This window comes from Zootoca vivipara, chromosome 5 (assembly GCF_963506605.1).
Source record: "Zootoca vivipara chromosome 5, rZooViv1.1, whole genome shotgun sequence".
Lineage (NCBI taxonomy): Eukaryota > Metazoa > Chordata > Lepidosauria > Squamata > Lacertidae > Zootoca > Zootoca vivipara.
In genome coordinates this window covers 88,456,963-88,477,112 of record NC_083280.1, presented here as the reverse complement: position 1 = coordinate 88,477,112, position 20,150 = coordinate 88,456,963, and the positions used below count along the sequence as shown (strand labels likewise).

Below are 20,150 nucleotides of genomic sequence, written 5' to 3'. Positions count from 1 at the left end.
GAGGGGGATGACAGCCTTCTTGCCCAATAGGGTGTCTGCATGACAAATAGCAGTGCAGCAGGTGCTGTTTACTCTCCCCGCTCTGTCCTCATGCTGGGTTTGGCTCCACTGATACATAACAGACACCCGACAGCTTGTAATGCTACAGCAGCCTATTGTTGACAGTGATTGACAACTGGTGGCTGGCCAGCTCTAGAAGCACTTGGCAGAAGTGGATTATCAGGACCCATTTCGACCTGGGTTGAGGCCCGATTTTAGCCTTGTTTGCTCTGACGGGTAACTTGTTTCGGGAAAGGAACAGCACATGATAGGTTTGTGTTGACTCTCCTTAATCTCCCAGCAGCCTTTGATACCACCAACCATTGTGGTTTGCCAGATTGACTTTGTGGGTTGGGAACTGGAGGCCTGGTGATATGGCAAGTCCACTCCAACCTTGTGGGGTACTAGTTACAGGTAAGTAGCCGTGTTGGTCTGACGTAGTCGAAACAAACAAACAAACAAAATTCCTTCCAGTAGCACCTTAGAGACCAACTAAGTTTGTCATAGGTATGAGCTTTCGTGTGCATGCACACTTCTTCAGATACACTGAAACAGAAGAGCCAGACCCTTATGTATATTCAGAGGGTGGTGGGGGTGGGTGGGAATAGGTGATGGGCTGACAGGAGTGGTAAACCTGTTGATGACTGTTAATGACCGTTATCGACTGTTAACGACTTGTGGGGTACATTTCAGAAAATTTCATTGGGGGACTTCAACTCAGGTCCCTAGCAGATGTGGGGGCTTGGGTCCCACACAGTTCCGCTCCTTTGTGCTTTTCAACATCTGTATAAAGCCGTGGGGGGGATCAGCAGGGGGGAAACAAGATGGGTGTATTTGTTGTTCTTTTATGGCACAAGAAAGCAAGGGTAGGGAACTTGTGGCTTCCAGATATTATTTGATTCCAACAGCTTGAAAAATCTGCACCGGCCTCCTATGAGCTCCCAAACCAAGCTCAAGTTTGTGTAGAGACTAGGACACCTATTCATTTCAAAAAGAAGTGCTTTAAAAAAAAAAGCATATTAATACACCCTCCCAAAAAGTGAAATAAGTAAATGCAAACTATACAGAAGAGTAAGTATCATTATGGCTTCTGGTTCAGATAGATTAAATGCAGAATTGTATATTTTAAAAAAAGCTTTTCAAAGGAGTTATTCACCTCCTTTGTTTCAACTGTTTAATTATTGCTGTTTAACTTCTAATTTCCGTAGTAAGACATGGAATTAGATGAGTGCAATATTAATACATTAAAAAAGATCTTAATTTAACTATGTCATATGGTTCCATTTTATTATTGGGTCAAGGTTATAAAATATATGATAATCTATGCTAGCAGATGGAATAACTGAGCAATCCTACTACAGAAAGCCGGTACAAATTATGCTGGTGTAATTCACCCCTATTCCAAACGCAATTTAGAAGGAATCTGAAGGAATTTGACATGCACCGCTGTTTTTTCTGGCTAAATTCTGCTGGGTCGCCAGGTCGCATGGCTGAGTTGAAAGGGCACACACCGCGCAATTGTCCCATTTTAAGGAGGACATTCCGGATTAACGGAAGCCTTCCTAGCTTCTGATCCCAATCCCGAAGGTCCCATTTGGGCTCCTGTGCTCTGGCCATGCCAGAAATGGGGACCCAAAGAAACACTTTTTTTTTTGTTCCAAGCTGTAGTGAGAGTCAGCTGGCTCACACCAGAGTGTGGCACCAAAAAGGGGAACCAAAAGATGCTCTTTCCTTTGCCCTTGTGTGTTGCCCAGTCTTCTTTCTCCTTCTATCAATTGATATACTTCCAGAAGTACGTTGGCAGCGGCGGCATCACTTGAGTTTGTTTTTTAACCGCCCTATGACTTTTTAAGCAGCACCGCCCTCCTCTTGCGTCGCCATTGGCAGAAGCTGGCGCTCCGTCAGAGCAAACTCCTCTGTTTATTGGCTAGCACTACAGCAGGTAGTCTTTAGCCACAGCCACTCGAAACTTTGCTGTTGGAGGGTATGAAAGGTGTCAATCTCCCCTTTCCCCACCGCGCCCCTTTTCGGAGACTCACACCGGTGCCAGTTAATGACAGCTTAAGTTCTACTGGCTGAGACTCAGCTAAGCTGAGAGCCCAAGATATCATCGCAGCGGATCTTGGGTTTGAGTTGCGCTGTCAATTACAGTGCAATTTTACCTATCTGGGGTGTGTGCCCGAATGTCCGTGTGTGAGAGAGTGTAAGAGCTGGAGTATTATTATTTTTGTCCTCTCATTGTGGTCGACGGGAGGATATTAAATACGCCAGCTCTAGGGCTGCTGTAGTTTTAGGGCCTTTGGGAGCGAGTGTCAAAAGGACATGGGGTCCTGTGGATTCATAGCTTCCCCCCTTATAGTCCTAACACCAACAGAAGCCCACCGTTGACATGGCACTGGGGAAGTCTCCAGCAGTGAGCTTCTCTCTCAGCTGGCAGAGCCCCCTCCGTATTTAATTGCCCCATTAATCCCAAAATGTGAAGGGAAGGGTCAATTGGGGCTTCTCAGTAGGATTACAATAGCTGAGCGCATGAAAATAATCTTAATGAATGTAAGATCCAAAAAGAGCCAACAATTTATTTATTTTTTGCTCCTCAAGGCAAAGAAAATATTTGGTCATGTTGAATGGGAAAGAAAAGAGTATAAAATATAAATTTAATTAAAGGTAAAGGCGCCCCTGACCATCAGGTCCAGTCGTGTCCCACTCTGGAGTTGCAGCGCTCATCTCGCTCTATAGGCCGAGGAAGCCGGCGTTTGTCCGCAGACAGCTTCCGGGTCATGTGGCCAGCATGACAAAGCTGCTTCTGGTGAACCAGAGCAGCGCACGGAAACGCCGTTTACCTTCCTGCCGGAGCAGTCCCTATTTATCTACTTGAACTTTAATGTGCTTTCGAACTGCTAGGTGGGCAGGAGCTGGGACCGAGCAACGGCAGCTCACCCCGTTGCAGGGATTCAAACCGCCGACCTTCTGATCAGCAAGCCCTAGACTCTGTGGTTTAACCCACAGCGCCACCTGTGTCCCTGTATATTTAATTATTTAAATATTAAATATTTAATATTAACAGGTCAATTCTGTGTCCAGGGCAGCTGTCTATCAGCTCCATCTGGTACGCAGGCTGAGACCTTACCTGCCTGCAGACTGCCTAGCAAGAGTGGTGCAAGCTCTAGTTATCTCCCGCTTGGACTATGCAATGCGCTCTACGTGGGGCTACCTTTGAAGGTGACTCGGAAACTACAACTAATCCAGAATGCGGCAGCTAGACTGGTGACTGGGAGCGGCCGCCAAGACCACATAACACCGGTCTTGAAATATCTACATTGGCTCCCAGTACGTTTCCCAGCACAATTCAAAGTGTTGGTGCTGACCTTTAAAGCCCTAAATGGCCTTGGTCCAGTATACCTGAAGGAGCGTCTCCACCTCCATCATTGTGCCCGGACACTGAGGTCCAGCACCGAGGGCCTTCTGGTGGTTCCCTCGTTGCGAGAAGCCAAGTTGCAGGGAACTAGGCAGAGGGCCTTCTCAGTGGTGGCGCCTGCCCAACAGATGTCAAAGAGGAAAACAACTACCACACTTTTAGATTATACTGTGTTTTATTTTTCTGTTGGAAGCCGCCCAGAGTGGCTGGGGAAACCCAGCCAGATGGGCGGGTTATAAATAATAAATTATTATTATTATTATTATTATTAAATATTAAATTAAATATTTAAATTTAATTAGGGGAAATTATTTGTGGGGAAGCATTTCATGGTAAATCTATAGCAAACCTAACATGTTATCCATCTATTTTCAGCATGGGACAAAAGGATGGCCAATTATGCTTGCTGTGATCATAGAGCCATTGGCTCCCTGCCCCCAAGAAGACAGAATTAAAGAATCAGAAGTTTTATTTTAAAGAAACACCCCAATATCAGCTCAACTAACATGTGGGGGTTGGTGTTCATGGTGATTGCATATTGGGGCTTGGCTAGGAAGGGTAACCTTCCCCTCCCCGTGTGCATTGAACTCTACAAAGACTGCACCCCTGTGATAAATAAGCATGAGCAAACCTCCTTTACCGGTATATATATATTTTTTCTTTTCTTTTAAATATTTATTTTACTAAATTTTACACAATAAATTTAAATTCAAACACATCATTCACCTCTTCATTTAGGATTCTCTGAATCCTTTGACTTCCCTCCGCTCTTCCATGGTTACCATTATCAATCTTTTTTTTCTCAACTGCTTATCGTATGTTCTCTGATTTGTTTTTTTTTTTAAAAAAAATAGTCAGTTTTTCCATAGTTATTCGTACATTACAAGCATTACTCAAATCCTGCCAAAGTTTTAAGTTGTTTACAGTGTTCTCCTAAATACATTATAATTCCTTTATAAAATTCCCATTCCTTTTTAGAATTCTTCACACACACACACACACACACACACACACACACACACACACATTAAAACCCTCATTGGTATGTACAAGACAGAGAGAGAATGAACGAATGAATAGGAATTAAAGAATGGGTGTTAAATGAGAATGAGATATATGTGGATGTTGGTGAATTGGGGGGGGGGGGTTGAATGAAAATTAGACTACAGTGGTGCCTCGCTTAACGAATGCCCTGCTTAACGAAATTTCCGCTTAATGAAAGGATTTTTCAAGCGGAGGTTGCCTCGCTAGACGAATTCGTTTTCTGAAAAATTCGTCTAGCGAATCGCAGTTTCCCATAGGAATGCATTGAAATTCAATTAATGCGTTCCTATGGGCAAAAAAAAATTCAAAAAAAATTCAATGCATTCCTATGGGATTCACTAGACAAATTTTTCGTTATAAGAAAAGACCCGTGGAACGAATTAATTTCGTCTAGCGAGGCACCACTTGTATAGGAAAAGTTTATCAACCCTGCTGTGGGTGTTAAGGGGCTTAAACCATTTACTGCCTAGTGTGGACCTGATCTAGATTGGATCTGCCACAAAAAAGATCGCATTTGTTTCACTGGGATCCAGTTTGGATTGGGTCAGCAGTAGGAGCAAAGGTTTAAGCCTCCCCTTCCCCCCAGCTAATTGTGGAAGACAAATAAACCCTAAACCTAAGGGTAGGGTAGGTTTTGCCCTGGGAACCAACCAATGAATGCCACTGCTTGAGATGCTAAACGAAAGCTCTGGGATATGAATTCCTCTGTCCTACTGATATAGAAACGCTTGCTGTGTTTTATTTCCAGTTTTTCCAATCACATTTTCTCATTTTCAGCTTAGCACACTGAAATCGCCAAGCAGCTAGAGGTTGCGGGGGTTGGGGGGTCAGCACAAACCAGAAATTTTGTACTGTGACTTCCATCAGTCCTCAGGCAGTGCTGGCTGGGGCTGATCATAGTGGTTTCAAAATGACTTGAACGTTCAGAATTTACAGGCAGAACAGAGCTAGTCCGTAAATCTGGTGTTCTGATAATGTCCAAATAGTTAATTTACTGATTTCACCTTTGCTTAGACAGGCACAAGATCGCACTCAGCAGCTTTAAGATCATTTTCATAGAAGGTAATACTTTATAACAAAAGTGTACCAAATTATTGTGAAATGGAGTGGAGAGTTCCCCAAAGTTTCAGTGTGGAATCATACAGATAGTTCAACTGATAAAGCATGAGACCCCTTAATCTCCGGATCATGGGTTCAAGCCCCAGGTCGGGTGAAAGATTCCTGTCTTGAAGGGGGTTGGACTAGATGAACCTTGTGGCCCCTTCCAATTCTATGATTCTGTGATCATCAGTCCAGCTCAGGGATCTGTTGTAGAACTGCAGCTCCCATGATCCCACAGAACTAAACAACATATGGAGAGCAACTGGTTCCCCACCCTCTATTCTTGCTGTTCCACGTTTCATTAAAAATGTGCCCTAAAGGTACCTGAAAAACGCCAAACCTGGAGAGAGAACAAAATTCCCCCTCTTGGCGGACGTGACTATAACACCACCACTGCCTTTCCCCAGCTACTTTTGATAATTTTGTAGTTTATTCTGTTGGGCTTCCAATTGCCCTTTTGGGCAGAGAAAGACAGTTCATCCGATCTTGCGAGGAAATGAATACCGACTTCTCCATCAGAAAGCCTGCAGTGCCAACCAAGTGGCAGCAAATTCATCTGAGTGCCAACCATTATTTCCAAATTTGCATATATGCATTTAAATTAGCATATGCAAATCTGCTGCATTTTCTCCTGTACTCTAGCGATGCATCAATGGCTACCCTAGCCGACAGGGGAAGGGAGTGATGGTGATGTCAGAAGCAAAGTGAAGCCAAAGTGTTGACTTGATTTGCATTTCTCCATTGATTATTGCTGTACTGTATTTGTGTTGATAGCACTTATATACTTCAAGCTATGCAAATTCAATCACTGAATATTCCAAGCACAAGTACTATGAAGCAAGCCCCTCCACCTTGAACAGAGTGGAATGTAACTCCTGCGTAAACATACAAATGCATGCCACAGATCTGAATATATAAGATATTGCAAGTTGGAATTTAGGTATGTTTCCAAGTGCAGCTTTGCTTGCATGGTAAAGGTAAAGGTAAAGGACCCCTGACAATTAAGTCCAGTAGTGGACGACTCTGGGGTTGCGGCGCTCATCTCGCTTTACTGGCCGAGGGAGCCGACGTTTGTCCACAGACAGTTTTTCCGGGTCATATGGCCAGCATGACTAAGCCACTTCTGGCGAAACCAGAGCAGCGCACGGAAATGCTGTTTAGCTTCCCGCCGGAGCGGTACCTATTGATCTACTTGCACTTTGACGTGCTTTCGAACTGCTAGGTGGGCAGGAGCTGGGACCGAGCAATGGGAGCTCACCCCGTCGTGGGGATTCAAACTGCTGACCTTCCGATCGGCAAGCCCTAGGCTCGGTGGTTTAGACCACAGTGCCACCCACGTCCCCATGGTAACCCATGCTTGCATGGTACCCATAGGTAAATCTAGGGTAAATCTTTTCTTAGGGCAATGTCACCCGCTCGGTAGCAAGCAAAGCCTTCACATTTTAGCCATTTGCAGGCGTTTCCTCACTTACGGAGGTGTTATGTTCCGGGCCGCTGTGAGCATAAGTGAAATCGCATAATCTAGGAGGCAGCCTCTAAATGCCAGTCTTTCCCCTGCCCTCCAGTTCCCTCTCCAGTCCAGACCAAAATATCTAGAGTTGAAGCTCTGGGACCGGCTGGAGGATGCGCAGGAAAGCGGCTTCCTCTGCTGCTGTTAGACAGGACGTCTGAGCAATCTTAACAAGGCCCCGCTGTGCCTCAAGTCTCTTTGGGGCTTCCTCTTCCCTCACTAGCGCCCTCTTCGGGCTCTGGGGAGGGTCTCCACGTGAGCCACAAGGACTCTCCATCCCTCCTCCTGCCATTTTCTAGTATGATTCTATTTCCTGGCAAAACATTTATGTGTGGTTGTCCATGAATACAATGCACGTTAAGTGGGGGGAGATGCCTGTGCAGTTTTCTTCCTGTAAGCCAAAGGTAAATAATAATTTTAAAAAGCCATGTTTTTTATTCTCCCACCCCTGCCATTCTTTTGTCCCAGCCAATGTTAGGATTTTTTAAAAAAAGTTTCATGTGATTTTTCAAGGAGGGAAAACTGATCCAGAGAAGCAGCCGAGAGTGCTCTTCTCCTGGGTCTGGGACATTTCTTCTCCCCCAAGATGCATAGGAGAAGAGAGAGATTTTCTGTTCCTCATCAAACAATTGCGCTACCACCTGCCTTGACCCACCTAGCCTTTCCAAGACTAAGACTTTGAGAACAGCAGCAGCAGCTGGGAAGAGAGGAGTTCAGGAATCCCTTTTAAAAAATAGTTTTATGAGTTGAGTTGTGCGTCTTTATTTCTCGATTTGATCCTTTTACATGGTTTGTATGTTTTGTGGTATTTTATGCATTGTGGTTTGCTGTTACTTTTAGTGATGATAGATTGGTAATTCTTTATTGTGGCCGAACTGTTTAATTATTATTTGCTGGTGTTTAATTTTACTGTTTTACTATTGATTCTGATGGATTGTTGAATGTTGCTTTGTCTGATATAAGTTGTTTAATTTAAAGTTATTGTGACTTTTATATGGGATCAGATTGTTACTATTAACGTTTGATGTTTTATTATGTTTTTATGTCTTGGAAGCCACCCAGAGTGGCTTGGGCAACCCAGTCAGATGTGTGGGGTATAAATGAATTATTATTATTATTATTATTATTATTATTGGAATTCTCCTTGGGGTCAGGAACAGCTAGCATGATGGGGCAGTATTGTGCAGCGGCCCACTTGAGAGGAAAACCACCCTTTAGCGCACAATCAGAGCAATAAACTAATAGTGATTAATTACATACACACTCATCCATTTTTCTCTTGTCTATTAATTTGCAGAGCGAAAGAATCCAAAGAACACGCCGAAATATGTCTATTGAAAACGTTTCATAAAAATATTTTCAATTTCTACATCAAGATGGGCCATGAACGCGAGGAGGCCAAAATGGGGGCCTCCACAGCATCTGCTAACATAGCAGGTGAGAAGGACTTAAGTTGTCAATATGAAATTGCATGAAGTTGTTGTTGTTGTTGTTTGTCTGACTAGAATCACAGAGCTCAAAGCACCCTCAGTTTAAAATGTCCTCACCAGCTAAGGCTGAACTAAACAGAGGGATTTGCATTTGACAGATTTGAGAGGGAATGGATGGGTCTTCACGAAGCAATCTTCCCAGGGTTGGGAGGCTTATCATTTGCTGTGGTAGTAACTGTCAGCTGTCATTCTCCCCACACACACCCCGCACCCTGTAAAATGTCCCATAATGCCTCGGGGGAAACAGGGGGATTTCCCTCTGAATTATCCCCAACAAAAAAGGGAAATTCCCAGGCGCCAAAAAAGATTACAGTGGTACCTCGGTTTACAAACACAATTGGTTCCGGAAGTCTGTACTTAACCTGAAGCGTACTTAACCTGAAGCAAACTTTCCCATTGAAAGTAATGGAAAGTGGATTAATCTGTTCCAGACAGGTCCGCAGAGTACTCAACCTGAAGCGTACTTAACCTGAGGTATGAGTGTAATTGGTTCTGGAAGTCCGTACTTAACCTGGAGCATACTTAAACTGAAGCGAACTTTCCCACTGAAAGGAATAGAAAGTGGATTAATCCGTTCCAGACGGGTCCGCGGAGTACTTAAACTGAAAATGCTCAAACCGAGGCATACTTAAACCGAGGTATGACTGTATTTATGTATACTACAACTGTGGCCCGTGTTTTGTTAGCCCAAAAATGGAAAACAAGTGAGGTCCCAACCAAAGAAGAATGGCAAATTAACTTATGGAATACGCGCAGCTTGCAGATCTAACATATGGAATAAGAGAACAAGAAGAATATATGTTTAAAGAAGACTGGAAAATGTTTACTGAATATATGGGTGAAAATTGTATTCATGTAAAAATGCTGGTAGCATTAAGATAAATTCAACAGTGTAAAGGATGTAATAATGAATCACTGAATGGTTTAGTTCATGTTACAGGTAGGTAGCCATGTTGGTCTGCCGTAGTCAAAACAAAATAAAAAAATTCCTTCCAGCAGCACCTTAGAGCCCAACTACACACACTTGATCTTAGCCAAAAGGCCGAGAAGTGATAGAGACCAACTAAGTATGTCATTGGTATGAGCTTTCATGTGCATGTGGCGCTGTGGTCTAAACCCGTGGTCCTCAACCTTGGGCCTCCGGATGTTTTGAGACTACAATTCCCATCATTCCTGACCACTGGTCCTGCTAGCTAGGGATCATGGGAGTTGTAGGCCAAAAACATCTGGAGGCCCAAGGTTGAGGACCACTGGTCTAAACCACTGAGCTTGCCGTTTGGAAGGTCGGCAGTTCGAGTCCCCGTGACAGGGTGAGCTCCCATTGTTCGGTCCCAGATCCTGCCAACCTAGCAGTTTGAAAGCACGTCAAAGTGCAAGTAGATAAATAGGTACCGTTCCTGTGGGAAGGTGAACGGCGTTTCCGTGCGCTGCTCTGCTTCCGCCAGAAGCAGCTTAGTCATGCTGGCCACATGACCCGGAAGAACTGTCTGCGGACAAACGCCGCCTCCCTCGGCCAGTAAAGCGAGATGAGTGCCGCAACCCCAGTCGTTCGCGACTGTACTTAACTGTCAGGGGTCCTTTACCTTTACGGTATGCAAAATGAACCATGGAAAGAGAAGAAGGGAAGTCATTGATTCAAGGTTGTTTAAATGAATGTTTTGAAACGTAAATTAGAAAATTTAATGAGAAAGAGAGAGGGAGAGAGAGGGAGAGGGGGGGAGATAGCTACCAATGTAGGTGGGCACTACAGGGACCCCCAACAGCAATCACTGATTGCAGCCAACTAGAAGTTGTGTGGAGCAGCCACGGAAAGGCCAGCAGCCTTGCACACTGGATGGCACATTTAGAATAAGAGACGAGCAAGGGTCTATAACTTACAGCCTGAACCTCATTTGCACAGCAATGGACAAGCAAAGCTATGGGAGCGTGAGTGGGAAACAAAGTCTGCAGTGTTAGTTCTGATCTTTCTTCTTCCTTTTCATAATACCGGGCTAAAACAAATCCGATTTGGAACAAAAGATTACCTGGGGCACTTTTCACAGCCAAGAGCTACGCAGTGCATGGCAGGGCTTGGGATCTGGCAACTCCTCCGTCTTGGGTCGGTTCTCCCTTGCTCTGCTCAACCACTAAAATTGCAACAAGTTGAAATGTGAATGCGAACATTTTTGCGTGGCTCTAAAACAGGCTTCCTCAAGCTCGGCCCTCCAGATGTTTTGAGACTACAATTCCCATCACCCCTGACCACTGCTCCTGCTAGCTAGGGATCATGGGAGTTGTAGGCCAAAAACATCTGGAGGGCCGAGCTTGAGGAAGCCTGCTCTAAAAAGAATGCAGTGTAGACTGCAGCAAAGCCGCTATAGGCATTTCCAGTTCCAGCAGCTCTCAGCTGGGTTCCAGCAACTCTCCGGTGGGGACCATTACCATTCTGAGAGAATGAGGGAGATATTCATGATGAGTTCTGACACCTCTTTTTCTAGAAAAATAGGACAGGCTATAGGGATAGTGTTTTATAAGCAGGGTGCCATTTCTGGGGAAAACAGCACTTTCCTTTGTTATCCAACAGCATACCTGTGAGAAAGGCAGAGCCTGAAAAACTCTTCAGGAGAAGATACTAAAGCACTGGCAGATTGGGAGAAGAAGAAGCACTCCTTCAGGCATTCAGGACCTAAGTGTTAAGTGCTTTAAAGGTATGTACAAGCACTTTGAAGTCAACTGGTAGCCAATATTAAAACAAAAACTACCGTACTTTTCCCTCTATAAGACGGACTAAAATTAAAGGAGATGGGGGGAGATGGCCCAGCGTTGTCACCCAACTGACGAGCACTAACCATCGCAAGCAACGCACATCAACTTGCCGAAGCGGCAGCCAATCCAAAGCAGCCCTTGCCGCATCCGCAAATAGACCACACAATTGACAAAGCGGCAGCCAATGAAAAGCAGCCCTTGCAGCAGACACCATTCACCCACCTAATGGCTAGATCCTGCTCACAGCTGCAACCAATCACCTGTCCCCCCCTCTGCACTGTCCATGTATTCCCCTCCCCCCATTTTTAACTTTTATTTTGGAGTATTTTTTTTTTTAAAAAAAAAAAGCCTCTAATACACGAAAAAGTACAGTAAGCCATTACAAATTTTGTGTGTGTGTGTGATAGGCATATTCTTCGCTGTACCAGTAAAATTCTGGTGGCCAAGTTCAACACCAATTGACACTTCCATGTAATCCCCTGTATTAAACCAGGGGTCAGCAAACTTTTTCAGCAGATGGCCGGTCCACTGTCCCTCAGGCCTCATGGGGGGCTGGACTATATTTTTTTGGGGGGGAATGAACAAATTCCTATGCCCCACAAATAACCCAGAGATGCATTTTAAAGAAAAGGACACATTCTACTCATGTAAAAACAGCAGGCAGGCCCCACAAATAACCCAGAGATGCATGTTAAATAAAAGGACACATTCTACTCATGTAAAAACACCAGGCAGGCCCCACAAATAACCCAGAGGTGCATTTTAAATAAAAGGACACATTCTACTCATGTAAAAACACGCTGATTCCCGGACCGTCCACAGGCCGGATTTAGAAGGCAATTGGGCCAGATTCAGCCCCCGGGCCTTAGTTTGCCTGCCCATGTATTAAACATTGCAACAATATATCTATGAGGTTACCAGAACATGGGTCGCAAAGGCCAGACTATACTTGTTGAGAATTGGTGTCAGCTGGTGAAAGGCATCAGATGCCACTCAGACCGCCTAGACATCTATGGACCAAACTGGACCTAGGGCAGAGCACCCTCCCGGACGGACTCCTGATCTTTTACAAGGAGTGCAACTCCATACAAAACAGGGCGGGCACCCATTTCCCCATATCGAAGAACCCCCTACTCACAATGCATCTGTCCTGTCGGGATTCAGCTTCATTTCACTTAACCTCATCAATCCCATTAACACACCCAGGCACGAGTTCGATGTTATGTATATATAAAAACAAATTTTGATGATATGCAAAAAGTAACAGAGTAGCTTACAGCTAGGATGCTAACTCCTCCAGGTCAGTGTGCCGTGGCACCCTGGGGTGCCTTGAATGATGGTCAGGGATGGGCAACACTGGCCTCTGTCCCTCTTTCCTTCCCTCCCTCCTCTGATGTCCTCTCATGTCTCAGCCTCCCAAAGGCTTGCACAGCTGTTTATTGCAGCAGCCCTGGCTACCCCAGGCCAATGGTGCCTCTGGGAGGATACCTCTTTTGGAGGCGGAGGGCGGGGGCAGCTCAGAGACCAGGGATGGCAGCAGCAGCTGCCTGGAGGACTCCCAAGGAGAGGGGAGAGGAGAAGAGGCTGAGGGAACACTCCACACGGGAGGGTGTTTGACAAAGGGTGAGGGGCTGCCAGCTCTGCAGGCAAGGGGTGACATAACTGGGCTCCTGAGCCCCACAGAGGTGCCGCAGGAAGAATGTAGTTGGTCAAGGGAGCTGTGGACTCAGAAAGGTTGAAAACCTCTGCTCCAGGTGATTGATAGCTCCCTTGTAAAGACTATACAATGTCCATACTCTTTATATTCCAAAGAACTTTACTTTCATAAACATGTAACTGAGAAGAATATATTTACAATCTCATGCTTATTCAATCATGGGTATGTTCCCACTTGATTTGTAGGTTGAAGTCTTCTTACGTAGACTTACAAAGAAAACTGTGTTGAGCCTTGCGCCAGAGTTTTATGTCACTCAGGGCTTACAGGTTCTTATGAAAGGTTTTTACTTTCACCTCAGCAGTATTCTCTTTGTTCCTTACACAGAGCTCCTGCACAGGTTTCTCCCTGTTAATGTTTAGGGATCCCCCTCTGTTTCACTTCAGACAGATCACACTGACCCAAGACTTTCCTCAGCAGTCTCCTGAGAAGCATCTCTCAGCAGCCATTCTACCTCACGCCCAGAGAACAGAGAGCACAGTTAAAAACAAGAGTTACTGGAATAACAGTCACAACAGAATGGCCTGCCTCTCTCATGTGGCTCACAGTAAGCCAATCACGTGAGAGCTACGGCCAGAGGGAAAACCCCATGTGAAAAGTACACAGTAGTTTAACATAAGTAAACATTCCCATTTCAGGAAATTAAATCATTGTCCTTAACATTCAGCACCTTCACAACTGTGCATTGTGCACAGCTTTCAAGAGGAACCCCAACACACAACCCCTGTGTCTCACACCCATCAAGTTCATACTAGTGAGCAAGAACTTGCACGTTGAAGTTTCTCCTCCAATAACCATGGACAACGTGCAGTTATGTGAGTAAGGGGAAGCTATGTTGTGGGTGGTACTAAAAACATACTGCTTCTCCAAGTAATCATGGTAAACCCCCATATGTGAGAAACACGTGAACAGGCTAATATGTAAGAATTTTTCACACAACCTGATTCTGGAAGGACATAATTTAACCTGAGACTCGATGATGGAACTAAACAGGGGGGAAAAGTTCACGTGTCAACTACGATACACTACAATAACTGATTTTATGTGTTCAATTTGCAGAGCCCTCTTTGTGCTTCCACACAATAAATGAATATAAAGCTGTGCATCCTCGAGGAGGAAGGCGGCCGAAAGATGTCGAAGGCTGAGATACGGTAGCTGGAAGAATTGCCTACCCGTTCAGTACGTGAGATTGCCGTTTTGACTGTTCTGTTCATGACTCATATGGACAATGCAAGTGAATAAGAAGCACGCCGATGGGCAAAGCGACTCCTCCAGCATTGGGAGCTTCCTGGATGACACAGACAGAGAAGTCTGCAGTCTCACCGACCGAGCCTTCAAAAGTCTGTGTGTGGCTGAGCTCGAATCATCTTACACAGAGGTCGATCCAGTTGTTTCACCCAACATCTCCCACCAGTTCTCGAGCAAATTTCCCCAAGGCCCATGGAACCATGCCATCAAGAAAAATACTCTCCCTAACAAGGGACTGCCAAAAACCGAGGAGCATTCAACATTCCAGCAGTTTCCAAACGATACCCAAGAAGGTCAAAACGCCACTATTAACATCACCCCAAGCATTAGGATGAAGATGGGTTTGCCAGTGCCTAGCCTGCACAATTATAAACATACCTCAAAAGTTTCCTCCTTGATAAAGACCTTTGATAAAGCTGAGAACCGGGAGGCTTCAGCAACAGCCAAGCAACCAGTTAGAAACAGTTTGGCAAAACTCCCCTTAATTTGCGGGGGCAACATGGCTTTCTGGGGTGGCAAAACCATTTTAAACATCCAGAAGGAACTCTCGGAGTTTTCCGAGCCATTCCAGGACATGGCAAATGCAAGTGGGAGGCCCGAACTGCACGAACTGCACAGAAGGCAGAACAAAATGGACTTGGCCTGTCACGGTCCACGTGGTTTCTATCGTCAGGCGGATGCTTCAAATATTCGAACGTCCAATGCCACCGCTGTCTCGAGAAAGGCGGCAAAAAAACGAACTGGGAAAGCCAAAGAGCCAGCTAGAAAGGGCAGCTTTCTACACAGCGAGAACAGTGCCTTTGAATCATGGAATCTGCATCATAAAAAACTTGAGACGGGCGGGCCTACTGAAATTATACTCAAAGAAGGAAACCTGACATACTTTGAAGAAACACCTTTCTTTAGAGAGGCCCGTATTGGTGAATGTAAACCATCTCCCCCAAAGGTCACAGATCCTGTAATTTCAGAACAGGATTTCTCAGGTGCCTTTCCACAAAAACCACTCTCTCCAGCCTCCCTCTCTCCATTACCTCTGGCCCAGGTGCCTTTTCCTCCTCAGGCTAATGCTAAAGACGTTGTTTCACAGGTGTTGCCACCCCAAGCTTCTGATCTGCCGCCATCTGTGCCCAGGATTCCTACACCACCATCCCTTACATCTGAAACCTCTTTTCCGCCATCTTCGCAGGTTTCCGAGTCACTGAAGGCTTCCACTCCACCACAATCTCTGCCTCAGGCCTCTGTTCCACCAGAAGCAGCAGCCCACGTCGTCAGTGCATTAGCACCCGTGCCTCATGTTACTGCGTTGTCAGAGAAGGCTAACAATTCAGAATTTAAGTCTGAGCTGAAGAATGTTTGTCCACCTTGGAGGAAACAAAAGAAAGAGCTTGGAGGGACAGAGCTGACCCAGGAGATTGCGCCAGAAGTGCTAAGAATGAAGGACTCCTCATACAAAAAGCCACCTGACGTCACTCCTATGGTTGAATCATCCACAGATGAGTCCCACGTGGCTTCATCCGACCCCTCTAGTCCTCCTTTCAACATCTCAAAACTTTTAACTCCAGTCCTACCACCTAAGCAAGACAGAGAGCCCTCAGAAGGCCAGTCGTTTCTGGTAGCTCCTCCCATATCTGAAGCTGGGACTGCCAAAGAAACGGAGGAGAGGACACTCTATTCTTCTCAGAACAATTATAAGTCAAAAGCACCGAGTTTGCTGTTCAACCTGAAGGATATCCGAAAACGTGTGAAGAGCACTTACAGTCCCTCCCCTCTCCTAAGAATCCTTGACGACAAAAAGATTAAGGAGCAAGACGGCATGAAAGCAAGTGTCACAGCCGCCAATACGCTAGAAGGAAGCAATAAAAAAATGGTCAAGGCTGACAAAACAGCTCATAAGCCTTCTGAACAAATGGACACCACCAATTCCTTTGGGCATTTCATTGACAGCTACCTGACTCCAGAGGACAGTGAGATGTCATCTCTGACTGACTTCCACCCAAATGAGCACCATGTAAGACAGTATTCTCCATCCAACTCTCACCTTGCAGATGTGCCAACCGACCTAGAAGCACATGTTGCAAGTTTCCATCTGCAGGATCTTAAAAATAAACCAGTTGCTCCAAGTCACAGTGCTGAGGCGGAACCCCAAGTATCCCCATATTTATTTTTCACACCTGAAGAGGACACAAACGACAATGGAAATCAAGCGTGCCCACCGACTGGAAAGGAACACCGAGGCAAAAGGAGCAACAGCTCTTCCGAACAATCTTTTGTCTCCGTTGTAGACCAGCCATTTAATGACGACTCTTTTTCTCTAATGCAGCTCTTTCAGAAAGCATGCCATCAAGAAAGCCAGAGGAGTAAGAATGAATGGAGTGTGGAAGAAAAGCTATGTAGCAAGGAGGAGGAGGAGGAGGAGTCGAGGGGGGAGAAGCAATTGCATGACTACAGTCTGAGCATCCGTGGCTGTCACACGGATGAGAAGCATGAGGACCAGGAAGAGCAAGGTAAAAATGAGAATGCAGCGCAAGAAATAGACGTGAAGGAGAAGAGAGAAGACAAATGGAAAAGCATGGATTCGGCATCAGAAGCCAAGCTGGAAGGGCCATTAACACCAACTTCACCAAGTTCACTGAAGCCCAATATGTTCATGATTAAAGACAACACGTTCAAGTCATCGCCGGTGATCAAAGCGGTCAAGTTGCCTCTGCTCAGGTCTTTGTCCTGTGAAGAAGCCATCACTGGCAGTCACGCGGAAGCTGAAAGACAGACTTTGGGACCCATTCGTTCTACTCCAAATATTCAAGAGGTGGACTTGTCTTTGTCAAGAAACAGAAGCCAGCAGGACGTGAGGGATGCTGCAACAGGCAGAGATGCTGATGAATCAAGATCCATGCCAGGCAGCGTGAGCTGTCAAGTGGTAGGGAAAAGCCCCTTAATGACAGAATACACTCTTAGAGAAGGACCAGAGGGGGTCTATATGCAGGAACTGGTGGGAGAAGATGAAGGAGCTAATATTGCACCAGGGTTAGCACAGAAAGGTTTGAAAAGCGGCGAGAAACAGTTGGCCAGGGACAAAGAAAAGGCTAGAGCTGGGAAACTGAGGCGTAATTCTTCCAGCCAACCGATTCTTAGTTTTGAAGGTGACCCAGCACAAAACAGGCAAAGGTTCCCTGCGAGAGAAAAGGCGAACTATTTTAAGAACAATCTCTTATCTAAACGCAGAGGTGGTTCTTGCGTGAAAAAGATAATAAGTCAAGAGGTGAGATCTCCCACGATATCGGAGACACATTCTCATGCTTCCAGTGATGTTTTCCGGGATACATCAGCATCATCGGGTACCCTAACCATTTCCACCATACCAAGCCCAAGGTCAAGCAGTGCGATGCAATCTGCCTTCACAAGTCCTTTTTCAGATACGTCTGCAGTCTCCAATGTACCGCAGGCTGAAAAAATAACAAATTCCTCTTCGTTGCAAGGAGGAACAGAGTGTGGAAAGAGGTCCTCTGCCTTGGAGACATTTGATCTGATGCAGACAGGTCAACTCTCGGGAGATGCTGGCAGCTCTCCTGTTGCAAATGAGAGGCTTCAGATGGCGAAGACAGTAGCCAAGCCCCCGGCTGTACCACCCAAATCAGAAAAGGCATTACGGCGGGCAAAGAAACTGGCAAGCAAGAGGAAGAAAACGGAGGCACAGCAGAAAAGGCTACAGGATGAAGCTCCATCCCACTGCGGCGATATTGCAACTTTGCAACCGGTCCAATCCTCACTCTCGCCAATATGCCTTAATTCTTCCTTGACACCATCAGAATCTCACCTGGTGAGGCTACAACCTGCCCCGTCATTAAGTCCCACGCCCTCTTTACCTGCCACAACCCAGCGTAAGCTGCTTCAGGATCCAGATTCAGGAGAGTATTTCATTGTAGATTTACCCGTTCAGTTTAAGACCTTTTATGATCCAGAGAGCGGCAGGTACATCCAGCTCTCGATTCCTCCTTCAAAAAGGAACTTGGCTCAAACGCCCTCTTCAGAGAGTGTCCCTTCTTCCTACGTCTTGTACCCCAGCATTCTCCCAACCAGAGTTGCATCTGTTCCGGTACAGGCATCGCCATCTCAATTTTCTGAATCGGCTTCCCTTATGCAAAGAGCCCTCTTGGAATCGGCTTCAGACTGCTCACAAGGTGGCCACTACCCAGAACCTCTTGGGAGCCAACCTTATATTGAGCCTGCCATGTGTGATGTTCACAGTCATGAAGTGGATGGGTCACAGTATAACTTCGAGAAGGACGTGAGCCTCCCCGACAATGCTGACATCATTTCAATGGGTGCGCTTGAAGATTTTGCTGTGGAAGGTGTGTCGTGAGAACACAAGGTGCTTGCTATTATTTTAGAAATGCAGACATAACGCACCTGTAAACACACACACACACACACCCTAAATAATATCGGTACAAATTTCAAAGGCAATTGTGTTAGAAGGAAAACTGAGCTGTGGTCTCTTGATATAAATTTGCTGATGAGATGAACACCAAATTGACATAAAGGAAAAGCATGGTGTGGCGGTGGCTACAGCTTCTCTTTCCCACTGCTTGAGTGACTAGAATGATGGAAAATAATGGGCAGATTCCCCTTTAGAAAACAAACAAGCAAGCAGAAGGCAGCGATTTCAGCTTGGCACAGCATTTACGGGGTGTGAGAATCAAATGTACAAATGAGAACTCCCTTTTTTGTACACCCCCCAAAAAACCAAATTCATTAACAACCATGGTACATTGGATGTACAATACAGAAATATTTTGGCCTGGATATAAGCAGCAGCCTAAATATTTTTGCAGAGTGTACAACTGAAGAGTCACTTTGGGACAAACTTTCACATGCGTGATTCATGCCCACCGTGAGCACATGCTCAGAAATATCACTTTGGGATAAAACTTCAGGTTTGGAAAGTGAGTGAGTGGTTGAATAAGATCTGGTTTCTACATTTTTCATTGGCACATGTTAACTTTTCTCTCCCCGCCTCCCAATTTTTCACTGCTTGTACGGTTTGGGCAACCACATGTCTGTGCCTATAAGTCAGAGACAATGAAGGTGGAAATTGAGAGTAATTTCTTAGAAATGTTAAGTCTCCTATCATGATGGTCTCCAAGCTACAAGGATTCAGAGCCTCCTCTGTTGTGGCAAAGTAGATAACAAGATTTGAGGGGATGTGCATCCGTATAAAGAAGACATGTCAGAGTTTCCGCTTGAGGACAACTGAATGCAGTTCTTCAGCAACATTCTTCCCACGGCGTTCTGGCCTAAAGAGACTAGTAGGGTACAAATCCAAACTCAGAATGAACCCTCTTTGTGGGACAGGAACTGCTTTAGAAAGGAGCTACAGAAAAGGATGTTGTCACGATGTCATTGATATCTCTTTGGCATCTGCAATCCCATATATGAGAACTTTTGGACAGAGGACAGTACCGGGGGAAGATTTCAAAACAATTTCTATTTGTCATAATAGAAAGGATTAACTCATAGCAGTCAAGAAATAAAGGGAAGATCCTTGTCAGCCCATGCTTTCATTTTTAAATAAAGCTAGTTTCTATCCCTTATGGTGGTGGTGGTGGAGGAGGAGAACCTCAGACCTTGGGCATTTGTGTAATGTGCCTGGCTGCAAATCTCTGCATGGAAATGGGGTTTGGAATAAAAACACTGGAAATGTCCGTATCTACACATAAATGGTGGGGGTAAGGTGTGTTGCCCAGTTTTTACATACCCTCCAATGTCTCTTGGATTAAAATAAGGATGTCCTATTCCTTAATAATAGTAGTAATAAAATTATTATTTATACCCCACCCATCTGAC

The 20,150-nt window shown here is 45.3% G+C and overlaps 1 protein-coding gene across 1 annotated transcript; it reads left to right on the top strand.

Moving 5' to 3' along the window:
- Positions 1–8,492: 8,492 nt before the first annotated feature.
- Positions 8,493–19,897, top strand: C5H10orf71 (chromosome 5 C10orf71 homolog). Its single transcript, XM_060275112.1, has 3 exons — positions 8,493–8,546; positions 11,163–11,286; positions 14,118–19,897. Exon 3 carries the CDS (start codon positions 14,287–14,289, stop codon positions 18,664–18,666), a length of 4,380 nt encoding a protein of 1,459 aa, XP_060131095.1. The 5' UTR covers positions 8,493–8,546; positions 11,163–11,286; positions 14,118–14,286; the 3' UTR covers positions 18,667–19,897.
- The last annotated feature ends 253 nt before the right edge of the window (positions 19,898–20,150 follow it).